Source organism: Chiloscyllium punctatum, chromosome 4, assembly GCF_047496795.1.
Source record: "Chiloscyllium punctatum isolate Juve2018m chromosome 4, sChiPun1.3, whole genome shotgun sequence".
NCBI lineage: Eukaryota > Metazoa > Chordata > Chondrichthyes > Orectolobiformes > Hemiscylliidae > Chiloscyllium > Chiloscyllium punctatum.
In genome coordinates this window covers 82,480,378-82,495,978 of record NC_092742.1, presented here as the reverse complement: position 1 = coordinate 82,495,978, position 15,601 = coordinate 82,480,378, and the positions used below count along the sequence as shown (strand labels likewise).

The window sequence follows — 15,601 nt, the reverse complement described above, 5'->3', positions numbered from 1 at the left end:
GTGTTACTGAACAAAGAGACCTTGAAGTGTGGATTCATAGTTCCTTAAAAGTAGAGTCACAGATAGATAGGATAGTGAAGGTGTTCGGTATGCTTTCCTTAATTGGTCAGAGCATTGAGTACAGGAGTTGGGAGGTCACTTTGCATCTGTACAGGACATTGGTTCGGCCACTTTTGAATACTGCATGCAATTCTGGTCTCCTTCCTATAGGAAGGAAGGATGTTGTGAAACTTCAAAGGGTTAAAAGATCTACAAGAACGTTGCCAGGGTTGGAGGATTTGAGCTACAAGGAAGAGGTTGAATAGGCTGGGGCTGTTTTCCCTGGAGCATCGGAGGCTGACCTTATAGAAGTTTGTAAAGTCACGAGGGGCATGGATAGGATAAATAGACAAGTTTTTTTTCCCCTGGGATGGGGGAGTCCAGAACTAGAGGGCACAGGGTTAAGGTGAGAGGGGAAAGATTTAAAAAGGGCAATTTTTTCCACACGGAGGGTGGTGAGTGTAAGGAATGAGCTGCCAGAGGAAGTGGTGAAGGTACAATTGCAGCATTTTAAAGGCATCTGGATGGGTTTATGAATAGGAAGGGATTATTAGATTACTTACAGTGTGGAAACAGGCCCTTCTGCCCAACAAGTCCACACCGACCCTCTGAAGCGCAACCCACCCAGACCCATTCCCCTTTATTTACCCCTTCATCTAACACTACAGGCAATTTAGCATGGCCAATTCATCTAACCTGCACATTTTTGGATTGTGGGAGGAAACGGAACACCCGGAGGAAACCCACACAGACACAGGGAGAATGTGCAAAGAATGTGACACAGAGTGTCACCTGAGGCGGGAATTGAACCTGGGTCTCTGGCGCTATGAGGCAGCAGTGCTAACCACTGTACCACCGTGCCGCCTATGGATATTGGCCAAGTGCTGGCAAATGGGTCTAGACTGGGTTAGGATATCTGGTCAGCATGGACGAGTTCGACCAAAGGGTCTGTACTTTGCCATGACTCTATATTATAGTCATGGCCTCCTTGGGTTCCTTTACCTTTGAGAATGTATGTGGGAAAGCGTTAAGTTTTGAGTTTTGTTAAACAAGAGCATGACTCCGATCAGATAAGAACTTGCAGTTAACAATGGGGTGTTGGAGGCAACGGTAATGGGTTAACAAGGTTTCATTAAAAGCATTTATTACGTAGAGCCATTTAACAATGTTGGAAGCATTCAATCGTAAAGTCGGTTAACAAGGTGAAAAGTATTCATTATGTGAAGCCAGTTAAGGTTAAGAACATTCATTGTGTAACAGCAGATGGCTTAATCTTTACTATTGGTACTTGCTGATTGTAACTGTCACCCAATCAATATGTATGTTGCTTTATCTGGATGCTCCTCCCTGTAAAATGACTATATAATTCATTAAGAAATGGCTATTCCAGACAAAACTGAGAACTCATGTCTCTGTATTTGGGTGATTGTTCTCTCACCCTCCAGGGCCCATAAAAAAGGTGAAGGAGGTAAACCCACTGTGTCTCTGAGCACTTTGCTTCGTCTGAGGGGGGAAAGCGGATGACACCTTGAGCTCCCTAATCAAGCCTGCTCATGACATCACCAAATCCAGAATTGCCTGTTCCTTGGTGGGTTCTACCATAAGCTGCTTCAAAAAAAAACTTCATACATTCCATGAATTACTTTTCTTGGGATCTGCTACCAACGTGATTTTCCCAGTCCACCTGCATATTTAAGTCTTGCATGACAGCTGCAACAGTACCTTTCTAACATCTTTTCTATCTCCTGATTTATTTTCTATCCCACAGCGTGAATACTGCTGGGAGGCCTGTATATAACTCCGAACCAGAATCTTTTTCCCTTTGCAGTTCTTCAGATCTACCCACACAGAATCTATGCCTTCCTACACTATATCACATCTTGCTACTGATTTAACTTAATTTCTTGTTGACAAAGCAACCCCACTCCCTCTGCTCACTTGCCTATCCTTTCAATAGGACACATGTACTTGGATATTTAGTTCCCAATCCTGATCGCTTCAAAGCCACATCTGTAATATCCACATCATCATATCCGCCAATTTCAATCTGTACCACAATCTCATTTGCCTGGTTTTGTATACTGCATGCATTTAAATACAGCAATCTCTTGCATTCACTGCCACCCTCCTTATAGATGTCCTTTTACCTACTGTGCCCGAGTTAGATTCCTGGCCCTTTCCATTCTCCCTATCCTATTATTTGCTCTTGAAACTAATAACCTTTGCTGAGCCCTCCCCCACTTTAACTTGCTCCATAATTTTCCATGCAACTGAACCCACTATTTAGTTTAAAGCCCTATCTCCACCCCCAGTTATGCCATTTGCCAGGTCTCTGGCACTATCTCGATTCAGGTGGAACCTGTCCCATCAGAACAGCTCCCTCCTTCCCCAGTACTGGTGCCATTGTCCTATGAATTCAAACCAGATCCTCTGACACCAATCTATCAGCCACATATTTATCTCTTTAATCCAGTTTACCCTGTGTCAATTAGCTCTTGGCTCAGATAGCAATGCAAAAATTACCTCCTTTCTGGCTCTGCTTTTCTAATTCAACCCCTAGCTGCTGATATTTCTTCAGCAGACCCATTTTCCTCTTTTTACCTGTATCACTGGTACCTCCATGAACCATGACAACTGGAACTTTCCCCTCCGACTCCAAGTCCCTCTGCAGCCTAGATGAAATATCCTGGACCCGGGCATGCAACACAGCCTTTGGGACTCTCAATCCTGGCCGCATAAACGTGTGTATTCCCCTGACTATACTATCTCAAATTACAACTGTATTTCTTTTCTGCTCCCTTGTATCATGGTGCTATGGTCAGTTTGCTCATCTTCCCTATAGTCTCTGCTCTCGTCCACAAAGGGAGCAAGAATTCACACCTGTTAGACAAGTTCAATGGCTGACTTTCCATCAGAACTACTTCCTGGATCCCTCTACCTGCCTCAGAGTCTCACACTCCTATCCCTGATCACCGACTGAATTAGAGGTAGTTAATTTAAGGGGCGTGACTGCCTCTCCCCCTCCCTGATGTGTTGCAGTGTTCGGAGCTCAGACTCCAGCTCATCAACTGAGCCAGAGTACCTCGAGGCAACCAATGTTTGCTATAGATGTGGTCATTATGAACACAATGGGATCCACCAGCTGCCACAACATGCAGGTACAACACATTGCCTGCATCTTTACTTAAATTTATTTAGTTCTTAATTTGATTTTAGAAATCTTACGGGTCTTTCAGTTTGTAAGTATTTGCCCTATGTACCTTCAATCTGAAAGCGAATGTAACAGATAGTTAAATTAATAGCTACTACCAACTAATGAACTTTGGGTTTTCCTGTAATGTCACTCTTTCCCCTGATCTTGAGGTTCAAAGTCTCCTGTAAAAAGACTTTACCAACTATGAACTAAAGAAAGCAAGCAAAAATAATCTCTTCCTCTCTGCACTGAATTTCCACTGCCTCCAAATTCCCCACTCCAAATATACACACTTTAGCTGTGACTCACTCTAGATGTGACTCTCCTTCTTGACCGTACTTAAAAATGGATTAGCGTGCACCAATTCAACTAAAAAAAGTCATCAATTCAATCTCCTCCGGGATGCAACACTAGGTCTGTACAAAGCTGTATACTTTTGTGATAATTAAATTTTCGGCTGCATTAATAGAACTGCACCAGGTACAACAATGTTTTAAATGCCTTTCATGCAAAAAATTAATTCTTATTATATCAAACAATTTTACTGGAAAATGTTGTTTATGCAAAACCGTTTAGTAGAAAGATAAACTGTGACGTGATGACTGCAATTGCAAATGCAATTTGGCCAAATGTCCCAAATGCATCAATACTGGTCTGTAAATAAATGCAAATTTGCATGCCTATAATAACAACCAAAGATGAAAATGACATATAAAATAATATATTTTTGCTCCTGAATTTTGTGGTTACAATTTTGATTCTTCTTGGGTACCCATTTTGTGGAGAAAGTGAGGACTGCAGATGCTGGAGATCAGAGCTGAAAATGTGTTGCTGGAAAAGCGCAGCAGGTCAGGCAGCATCCAAAGGAACAGGAGAATCGACGTTTCAGGCATAAGCCCTTCTTCAGCCCTGAAGAAGGGCTTATGCCCGAAACGTCAATTTACCCATTTTGTGACCTACGATATTGTGAGCAATGAGCTGAAGATGTTACTTGTTTTTCCAATGGAAACAAGTATCTAATAATATCAATTAATTCTGGTGGCTTCCTTTCAGAAATTAAGGCTCTGGGTGTGAAGTAATTGACGGGACACAGGTGTCAAATTATGGAGTGTGTGAAAGAAAGTTGTTCAATATATCCTATCAGTTGCATGCATGACACTGTGATCTTTTGCTATAAATTCTGTGTCTTATGGCCCTGCTCCACAGCTACCTGATGAAGGAGCAGCACTCCGAAAGCTAGTACTTCCAAATAACCTGGTGTTGTATGACATTTAACTTTGTCCACCCCAGTCCAACACAGGCAACTCCACGTCATGAAAGGAAATAAGACTGAGTGGAAATTTGTTCATGGAACACATACCCAAACTCCCCATTGTCAAAACTGTTTCTACTCAGATTAATATGATGTTAAAATGTGTTTGAAAGTTGTAGCAGAATTCCATTGCACCATTCACAGCCCACCTAAAGGAGACGTAGTTAGGCTTTATTGAAAAGATATTATTTATCACTTATATGGACACATGAAATATCAATGATTGATGCATTATCTTATTAAAGCCATGGGTGCTGGATATTGTTTTCAAGGATTTATAATGCTTTTGTGATGCAGTGATAGTGTCCCTCCCTCGAGGCCAAAAAAACTATTCAAATTTGACCTGCTTCAACAGTGTGCAATAACATCTCTGAACAGGTTCATTAGAACATATCTGGAGACATTCATAAAGAGGGATGGGAGAGCAATGGTATGCTTCTGACCTTTCTTAACCAGTCTCCAAAGCAAATTTTAATTTAAATTTACAAGTTTGATGTATAGTTTGATCTGAATTAGAATTCTCCTTATGGGAAGCCACCTGTTTGTCTTGTTTTATTGATTCACGAATTTAGTTAGTTATTTAAAAATGGTATGAAGAGGGATGGTACTGCTATGCTCAAAGCCTTCCTGACTGGTGGGCACTTGCTCTGCAAAACCAAATCTTAAGTTTAACTTTTCAACTTTCAGTTGAGGCTTTGTCTTTTATTGGAATGCTTCTTTGCCGGGCTTGTTAATTCAGGTTAATTTGTTCAGGAGAGTTACGTCAGTTTCATTGTCAATTTCAGAACAGTGTAAAGAGGCTGGGAGAAGCACACTGTGTCCATTGGTTTGTCTTGAAGCATTATAAGGCCTCTGGGCAATGCAGGGGCTGGAGGCCTTCATCAGTTGGTAAAACCACAATTTTAATTTTCATTTGGGTAGGGCTTTGTTTTTTGTTGCAGTCCTTTCGGGTGTTGTAACTTTGAGTTTAGTTTATTCATTTTGTTTAGTTGATTTCAATTTCAAAAAAGTATAAGGAGTGATAGATTGTATACTGGGTTGACAACTAGGAGACAGAAGTCTACAGGGCCGCTTCCTGTGAATTAATCTGCCATCAATCAAACCATGGTATTTTCTCTCAAGAGTTCATGTATGGCTTGGATGAATTTAACTCTTAATTGTCTGCTTCAAGATTACATTCCAGTTACAAAACCTGTTTTCCAAAACAGTGGGATGCACACTATGGACACTTCAAAAGATTAAAAATCTTTTGGTATAAACACTGGTATAACAAACCAAAACAAATCCAGCTGACCTTTTTAAAATCAATCTTTGCTTTAAATTTAACGTGTCCAAAAAAAGTGGTCAATGGAGCAGGTAGTTAAAGTAAGTAATTGCACCAAAAACAGTGATTGAAACATTTGATGCTTTTTCTGCCTCATTTATGCAGATACCTCAAATTATAAGATGAAGCATTCCATAAAACAATGGACATCACAATAGATTGCTTCGTGAGATATTATCTTGCTGAAATGATGTAATAACTGACGGCGCTAAGCCATTACCAAATGATGACGATATAATTTAAGTAATTTTTGGTAGAAGGGTTGTCCACTAGTGGTTGAGCTATTCAAGCTGAAATCTGATCCTGTAATAAGACAGCCTCAGTAATTAAATTTACTGTGTGACATCTCTTACAATATTTTAATTTTATTTTTCGTGTAACTGTATTAACTTGGCTGACCATGTTTTTCCATGGAATTGCACTGCATAATGCAGAAGCCTGACAGTACAGGTTAACAACATTCGGCAGCTGTGTCAACATCACGTCTCTGAAGCAGCATGGTGGACGGACACACACACACACATATACACAGCAACTGCACACTTTTTTGCAGCCCTTTATGGAGGAGAACTGGCAGGTTCAATATCAAAGTACCTGCCTGGCTCTTATTTGTGAAACCATCAATATCATAGGAAAAGAAATGTGAGAAAATCCTGGTAGAAGTAAAACAAAGAGCTACGCAGATTGTCTGTTAAAATGATGCAGCACATAGAAAGAGACCAAATTACAAAGAACAAGCACTTCAAACCCAGTTATGCTCTCCACAATTGTCGGGAGTAATGAAGAACTACAACCAAGATCCTATTCAATAGTGATTTACAGGCCATGGTTTTACAAACATGCATGGACAGCATTATTTACAGATTTCTTTCAAATGAAACAGTTTTTTGCCTTAGGAAACAAAAACGTAAAATGAATAAAATTCAAGGAATAAAGATAAAAAATTTAACTTTTAATGAGAATGTTTCTGAAAAGTCTGGTTTCCCATGGCCTTACACATGACGAATCAGATAATTCACCATTTCTAAACAACAGAGGAGTGCTTGTGCCATGTATGGAATAGCATCAGGTCCATTGATTTATGGTGATGAGTCAGGCAAGTTCTGTTTATATTAAACAGCATTTGGTGGTCTTTGCTGGCACTTTGAAGATTGAATGTTACAACAGCATTAAGTAGCAGTAGCCTACACATTAAGCCATATAACTTTTATCTCTTACATTTTATGAATGGGAACACACAGCAAATTGCCATGCTAGTTCTACCATTTGGGTTTGGTACTTGACATTAACGAGTTCTGATGAAAGCTAATGGAATCTACTTAGTTTTAGGACTAGCAAAAACCTACATAGGATCCTGGAGTTTGACAGGTACTATGCTGGCACTATAAAGGTTTGAAAATATAACATCACCGTACGAGCAGCATTGGGATTGAGATAATGTAGTGAGTGGAACCAGGTGGATCTTCTTGACTATGAGATCCTTGTTTGGGGTTGTTAACCTGGCCTAATCAGGGAGCCCTGGATCAGCGATATAAACAGGGGATTCAGAATCTCCTCACTTCAGGGACTGACTCTGAGCTGGTTGGCCACAGCCAGTGTACTGTGCACACGTACATAAAGGGTGACTCGGTGATGAGGTGCAGGCCTCTAAGCAGTCATTTCAGATTCAGAATTTATTTTAAATAATTTTGATATTTTGTTGACCAGAATCAGATGCAATAATATTCCTGACCAGAACATTGTACAAATTCAAACTGAGATTTATATAACACTGATTTGTCAATAAAGCTGCATCTATAGCGTTCATGGTTAGAATGTACTGGTATTGAACACTTGGGAGTCTGTCTACGACCTCAAAAGTACGTTAGTTGATTAGGCGATTGTTCTGTGAAAGACTTCCTTCATCCAGGCAACAGAATTAAGAAATAGGTTTAATTATTAGTACAGTCCACTCAAATTTTAATCTAAAGTGCAGTTTGCCATTACTGCTCTGATTAACACAGGTCAGCTGAATGTTTTGTTAAGAAAGCTCCATTCCAAAGTTTAAGAAGCATTGAGACAATCATTTAATTCGCACATGTCCACATAACAAAAAGAAAACACAAATCCATATCGTGCAACCCATTTTAATCATTTCAAGCCAGATTTAAGCACAGCTGCTTGCCGAAAGATTGAACTGGTGGACATGGATTTAAAAGAGCATTTAAATTATATTAGCAAAAGCTAAACATCATTAAGTGTTCAAAGAAATCCAAGTTGAAGTAATGTAACATGTTTTTAAGATGCAAGATTTCTTACCTCCAGAAAAGAGATGGGTATTTGTGCTGTCAAATGCTAAACAGAATATGTTGGATAGATGTTCGCCTTTCAGTTGAACAGGTTTGGCTTTTGAATGAATAGCTTTATCAACGTGCCACAACAAGACACGACGGTCATCTCCACCTGTCACAAAAAGCAAATTTGCAAATTACTCTTCAGTTCAAAGCATGAGTACCTCTAAGCACATTAAAGTAGACAGTGAACAACCCCATTTATACAAAATCCCTAGAAAGAAAGGCATTGCAATGACACAGCACAAACCGAGAACCACAACTTGCAACAGGGCTTCAGGATGAGCAACTGATCAGGTACCAATCCACTGTGGGCATTGCTGCTTTGGAGAAAAAACTAAGATGCAATGAAATTTGATAGCAGCGACCTGACAAAGATGCAATGCTCTGAAAGCTTGTAATTTCAAATAAACCCGTTGGACTACAACCTGGTGTCATGTGACTTTTAACTTTGTCCACCCCAGCACCCCCACATCATTGATAGAACAAGAACACCTATTGTCCTCGACAGCGAGTGTCTGCTGGTTATCAGATGATCTGCTGGAGACAGCCTCTGTTTTGCTGATGGTGAGTTGGATCCCAATAGATGTTCAGATCACTTGTCTTTCTTGTGTCTTGCTCACCACTTCCATCTTGTTGCCAATTGTACTTTGGGAAATAGCAAGTCAAGAGGGAGGGAAACCGTGAGAGGTAGAGTCAATGAGCAGAAGGGAGGCAGTGAGAACATGGAGCTGGCTGAGGAATTTTTTTTTTAGCCACTGCCATCAGCGAGCAAAACATCTTCCAACTCCCTTACTGTATTCAACTCACTCCTGACCATCCTCACCTGCCCTCAGGTTGCTGAAGGTTGAAACAAGGTCATATTGAAAAAGAAATGAAAATGTGCTGACATAGAGCCTTTTGCGATCTTAACATGTCCCCAAAGCCAATCCAAGCCAGTTATGCAAGTCCAGTCACTGTTGGAATGTTTCCTTTGTGACTAGGATCAGAGTAGAGCGGGTGTTTTTTTGTGTCTGAGTAAGTAGGTTGCAGATTCAAGTCCCTGCTTTATAGAGTTGAATGTAATACATATGCTGATATTTCAGCAAATACTTAGGGAACACTGTAGTGGCAGACACCTTTCAAATGGAATAACAAATCAAAGCCTCATCTGCCTACTCAGGTGAACGGAGAACAGAGCCAAGGGGGATCTCCTACCAGTTTGACAAACATTCCTTCCTCTCTCAATATATCCAAAAATTCGCTATTCCATACAGATAATCTGAAATTGTACAGTTAATCCGATAAATGCTTGTTCTAGCAGCTCTGCACAAAGCAGACAGTTGCAAACATCTTTGGACAGAGATGTCGAGCGAATGATCCATTTTGGCTTTCTCCCCAGGTAGTCATTACTCAATTCAGTTCAGTCAATGATGTTACAAAATGGCTTAGCATGCTGAATAAATAAAAAGCAACAAGCCATGACATTACCTCGACTGCTGTGTGGAAGATAGGCTCAGTACTAGGTGTACCTCTAACCAAGCAGTTTCAGTACACTTAAAACACTGGTACCAAAGCAGCCAGGTGGAAAACTACTTCGGTCCACAAAAATCAAGGTAAATTCAATTTGTCTAATGATCACTTATCAACCTAGTCTTGCTCATTGGCAAAGTGATTGAAGATATGGCTGACAGCACTCCGGATAATCTGCTCACTCGTCTTCAGTTTAAATTACACCAGAACAGCTCTGCTCCAGATCTCATTACAGCCCTGACTCAAACATGGACAAAGTGCTAAGTTACAGAGGAGAGGAGCAACATTCCTTAGCATCAACGCAATATTTGACAAAGTGTGGCATTAGGGATCCTTGTAAAATTAAAATCCATGGAAACCAGTGGGAGAAACTCTACCTAACACCAAGGAAGATTATTGTGACTGTCAGAGACCAATCATCTCATAGAACATAGGACATTACAGCTCAGTACAGGCCCTTCAGCCCTAGATATTGTGCTATCCTGTAAAACCAATCTGAAGCCCATCTAACCTCCACTATTCCATTTTTGTCCATATGCCTACCCAATAACCATTTAAATGCCTGTAAACTTGGTGAGTCTATAACTGTTGTAAGCAGTGTATTCCATGCCCCTCCTACTGAGTAAAAAAACTACCTCTGACATTTGTCCTATATCTATCACCCCTCAATTTAAAGCTAGCCATCACCAAAGTAGGAAAAAGACATTCCCTATCCACCTGGTCTAACCCTCGGATTATCTTGTACAGCTCAATTAAGTCACCTCTCAACCACCTTCTCTCTAACAAAGACAGCCTCTAGACCTTTCCTCGTAAGACCTTCCCTCCACATGAGGCAACATCCTGGTAAATCTCCTCTGCAGCCTTTCCAAAGCTGCCACATCCTTCCTATAATGCGGTGACCAGAACTGTACGCAATACTCCAAGTGCAGCTGCACCAGAGTTTTGTACAGCTGCAGCATGACCTCATGGTTCTGAAACTCAATTCCTCTATTAATAAAAGCCAACACACCATATGCCATCTTAACAACCCTGTGGGTGGCAACTCTGAGGGACTGATGGACATGGATACACAGAGATCTCTCTGCTCGTCTACACAACCAAGAATCTTACCATTCGCCCAGAACTCTGCATTCCTGTTACTCCTTCCAAAGTGAATCACCTCACACTTTTCTGCATTAAACTCCATTTGCCACCTCTCAGCCCAGCTTGCAGCTTGTCTATCTCAGGCTCAGATCATTGATGCAAGAGTGCCTCAGGATGGATATTCCCTAAATAATCTGTTCAGCAATGTTAATATACACCCTCACCAGCAGGCAGAACTTAACCCAGGCCCCTAGCTCAGGAGGTACACACTACCACTGCTTGGGTTGATCAGTAACAAGTTAAAACTCATGCCACACAGTGTAACAGCAGAAATTCTCACTATCTCCCTTTCACATTCAATGGCAGAGTCATTAGTAAATTTCTCATTAATATCCTGCGGGCTTACAAGTGACTAAAAACCCTATTGGACCTATCACATAAATACTGTGGCTATGGGAGCAGATCGAAGGCTGAATATTCTATAACAAGTAACTTGCCTTGCAACTCAACAAAAGTTCAGAATGAGATGGAATTCTTCTCACCCACTTGATAAGTGTAGATCTGACACCACTCAAAACCAACACAGTCCAGGACGAAGCAGCCTGATACCCCATTCACCACCAATGCAACATGCCTGCAGTATATACCATTTTTAAGATCCACTGCACCAACTCAAACACGCTTCGTATTGTAGCATCTTCCAAACCAATTAAGATTAGATTAGATTAAAGTGTGGAAACAGGCCCTTCGGCCCAACAAGTCCACACCGACCCGCCGCAGCGCAACCCACCCAGACCCATTCCCCTACATTTACCCCTTCATCTAACACTACAGGCAATTTCGCATGGCCAATTCACCTAACCTACACATTTTTGGATTGTGGGAGGTAACCGGAGCACCCAGAGGAAACCCACGCAGACACAAGGAGAATGTGTAAACTCCACACAGACATTTGCCTGAGGTGGGAATTGAACCCAGGTCTCTGAAGCTGTGAGGCAGCAGTGCTAACCACTGTGCCACCATGCCGCCCACAAAGAACAGGTAACAGGTATACACATAAACAAACGTCAACAGCATGTTCCCTTCCAATTTCCTGGCCACTACATCTTTATTCACCTTCATCATCATTGGGCTAAAATCCTGAAACTGTAAATCACACGCCCTTGTGGGAAAATCTAAACCAAAGCAGTCTGTGGCAGTCCAAGGCAGCAATTCCCTACCACCTTAGCAAAAGTAATTACGAATGGCAATAAATGCTGCTCTTCTTAGCAACAACCACAGACTGTGAAAGAATAATTCAACATTATACATATACAGTAACATAAGACTATACAAAATAGGAACAGGAGTAGACTGTTCAGCCCCTTGAGCCTGCTCTGAGATTTCTCAAGTCCATCTTCCTGTGCTTTCCCTATAACCCTCGATTCCCCCAATGATCAAGAATTTATCGATCTCAGTCTTAAATATAAACAAGGATTCTGCCCCACAGCTCTCTGTGACAAGGAGTTCCAAAGACTCTCAACCCTCAGAAGAAATTCCTCCTCATCTCAGTCTTAAATTAGCACCCCTTTATTCTGAGTCCACCTCTCTTGTCCTCTTCCATGAGGGGAAAAATCCTCTCAGCATTTATCCTGTCAAGTCTCTTAAGAATCCTATATGTTTCAATGAAATCACCTCTCATTCTTCTAAACTCCAATGAATCGTGTTCCTAACTGTTTAATCATTGCTTCCTCCATTCCAGGAAGCATTTGAGTGAACATTCTCTGAACTGCCTCAATTGAAACAATATCTTTCCTTTAATAAAGTGACCCAAACTGTTCCTTACTCCAGATCTGGTCTCACTAACGCCTTGCACAGTTACACTAAGACATCCCACTCTTATACACTAACCTCCTTAATATAAGGGCCAACTTTCCTGATTACCTGCTATACCTGTGTGCTAGCTTTACATTTCCACACAGTACACTCAAGTCCCTTTGTACTGCAACTTTCTAAATTTTCTCTCCATTTAAATAATAACCTTTCTGTTCCGAAAAATGACCAATTTTCCATTTTGCCACATTATACTCTATTTTATCAACTTTTTGCCCACTTATTTAGTACTAATATCTCTGTTGTACCCGTCACAACCTGCCTTTCCATCTATTTTAGTGTTATCTGCAAATCTGGCTACATTTGCTTCTTTACTCTTAAGTTATTAACACACATTGGAAATAGCTGTGGTCTCAGCACTGATCCCTGTGGAATCTTACTCACCACCAACTTGAAAAAGAACCCAGATACCCACTCACTGAATCCTACCCCGAGCCAATTCTCCACCCATGCCAATATAATATCTTCAACACCGTGGGCTCTTATGGGTTAGGGATAAGATGCATTAGATCTGCCCTATCATATCTAACTATTAGCACCTTTTCACACACTACTGATTCATCTCCTTTCAATAACAGCTAAGAAACTTCAAAGAGACTAGTAACAAAATGCAGCCAGTTCGAGATTCCTCTCATCTCCCAATCAATCACGGCTAGCTTGAAAATCGCTCATTATAATGTGAGATATCATTTCAGGAACTTTCAGGTCTGTTTGAAAAGGACGGTAGCAACATTATACAAACCACATCATTTGTTCCAGAGAATGAGAAGTTCTGATATCTACTTAATGGTTTCTTCATAAATTTACAGATGCAGCTCCTAGTCATGTTCTTCATATCAATTCTAAATACCGTATTCAACTTGTACCCAATCACTTCTACACTTTAAAAACCTTACCCATTTTCACGTCACGTCTGCATCATTCCAAAAAAACCCTATCATATTATGACACCCAAACCTCATCATTGTCTCGAGACCTAGTTATTCAGAACTATTATTTCAGAATTAAACCATATGCAGTATTTCAAGTATGTTCCTGTCAGAACCATTGACAGCCTTCAATTCATGTTGAATGTGCCCTGCAAACCAACATAGAATGATCTCAGAAACTGCTGGAAAGGCTCAGCAGATCTAACAGCATCTGTGAAGAGAAATCAGAGTTAATGTTTCGGGTCAGGTGACCCTTCCTCAGATCTCCTCACAGGTGCTGCCAGACCTGCTGAGCTTTTGCAGCATCTGCTGTGTTTGTTTTTGCTTTACAGCATCTGCAATTCTTTCAGTTTTTAACCTACAATGATCTTCTTTATGCACCCCATAACCAGCACAAAAGCTGCACACCTGTAATGACTGCGCAATGACTGGCCCATATCTCTTCCTCAATTAAGTATTGTTAGATTAGAGAACTTTTCTGACCATTATTTCACAAAATGGATACAGGTTCTTAAAAACCTAGTTTTCACCAATAAGATTTTTTGAAGCAATATTCAGAAGTTGGAAAAGATAACAAACACCACAGAGAATAAGCAGTTTGTTAATGTAATTAGTGAACACCTTACATCCACTGTTCTAGGAAATGTCCAGCCTGTGTTCTAGCAGGCTCACTGTTATACTAACAGATATAAATCAGATAAAGTCACAGTCATACAGCATGGACACAGACCTTCGGTCCAACTAATCCATGCCAGCCATAATCCCAAACTAAACTAGCCCCATCTGCCTGCATGTTGCCCCATCCCTCCAAACATTTCTTATTCATGTACTTATTTAAATGTCTTTTAAATGCTGTAATTACACCCACGTTCAGCACTTCCTCTGGATATTCATTCCACACATGCACCACTCTCCGTGTAAAAGAAATTTCCTCATGTCTTGTTCAAACCTCTCTCCGCTCACCTTAAAAATATGCCCCCAGTCTTGAAATCCCCCAACGCTAGGGAAAAGACACCTGCCATTCACCTTATTTACACCCCTCATGATTTTATAAACCTCTGTAAGGTCACCCCTCAACCTCCTACACTCCAGTGATAAAAGTCCCAGCCTATCCAGTCTTCCCCAAACTCAAACCCTCCAGTACTGGCAACATTCTGGTAAATCACTTCTGAACCCTCTCCAGTTTAATAAAATCCTTCCGACAACCAGAATTGGGCACAGAATTCCAGAATGGAATGAGCTACCCGAGGAAGTGGTGAAGGCTGCTACAATTGCAACATTTAAAAGGCATCTGGATGGGTGTATGAATAGTAAGGGTTTGGAGGGATGTGGGCTGTGTGCTGCAGGTGGGACTAGATTGGGTTGAGATATCTGGTTGGCATGGAAGAGGTGAACCGAAGGGTCTTTTCCGTGCTGTACGTCTCAACATCATAGAATCATCCAGCTGAATCCAGCTCATGTTGTAGGTACACCACTGTTCAACTCATGGATTATGCTGTGCAATGAGAGTCCACTCTGAAGTGTAAAAAACACATGGTTCAATTACAACCACCAGCATCACTGGCACAGAAGCTGTTTCTGAGTAAAGAAAATATTTTAGTGTCTTGTATGGAAGGCAAGAGTGCAAGACAGCAAAGGCTGTAGTCAATGTCCTACTTGGATATAGTACCAGAGGATTGGAGAATTCCAAATATTCCACCTCTTTCAAAAAAAAAGGGGTACACTCAGTAAGTGCAGCCCAGCTTGTTAAAGATAAATCACGTATGACAAACGTAATTAAGCTTTTCAGTAAATAAGAGGGCAAACAGTTTATGTTGAGCACATGGACTGTATCATATAAAAAGCCGATGAGTAATTGGACAGTAACAGCATGGATACCAAATAGGTTAAGAGACAGGCTGCAGGGAACAGTGTGGAAAGACTGGCATGTTAAATGCTAACATCCAGGAGTCTGGATTGAAACCATTGTTTTAAAATAATTTACATGATTAGAACTTGGATGCAGTG

At 40.9% G+C, this 15,601-nt stretch overlaps 1 protein-coding gene across 1 annotated transcript in view; it reads right to left on the bottom strand.

Moving 5' to 3' along the window:
- Positions 1-8,320, bottom strand: part of dcaf5 (ddb1 and cul4 associated factor 5) — a gene marked incomplete at its 5' end in the record, with an annotated part of 79,394 nt that extends 71,074 nt beyond the window's left edge. The window contains one exon of the mRNA XM_072567888.1: positions 8,167-8,320. Within this exon, the coding sequence (XP_072423989.1) occupies positions 8,167-8,320 (154 nt within the window). The remainder of the gene's footprint in view (positions 1-8,166) is intronic.
- Positions 8,321-15,601: the final 7,281 nt, after the last annotated feature.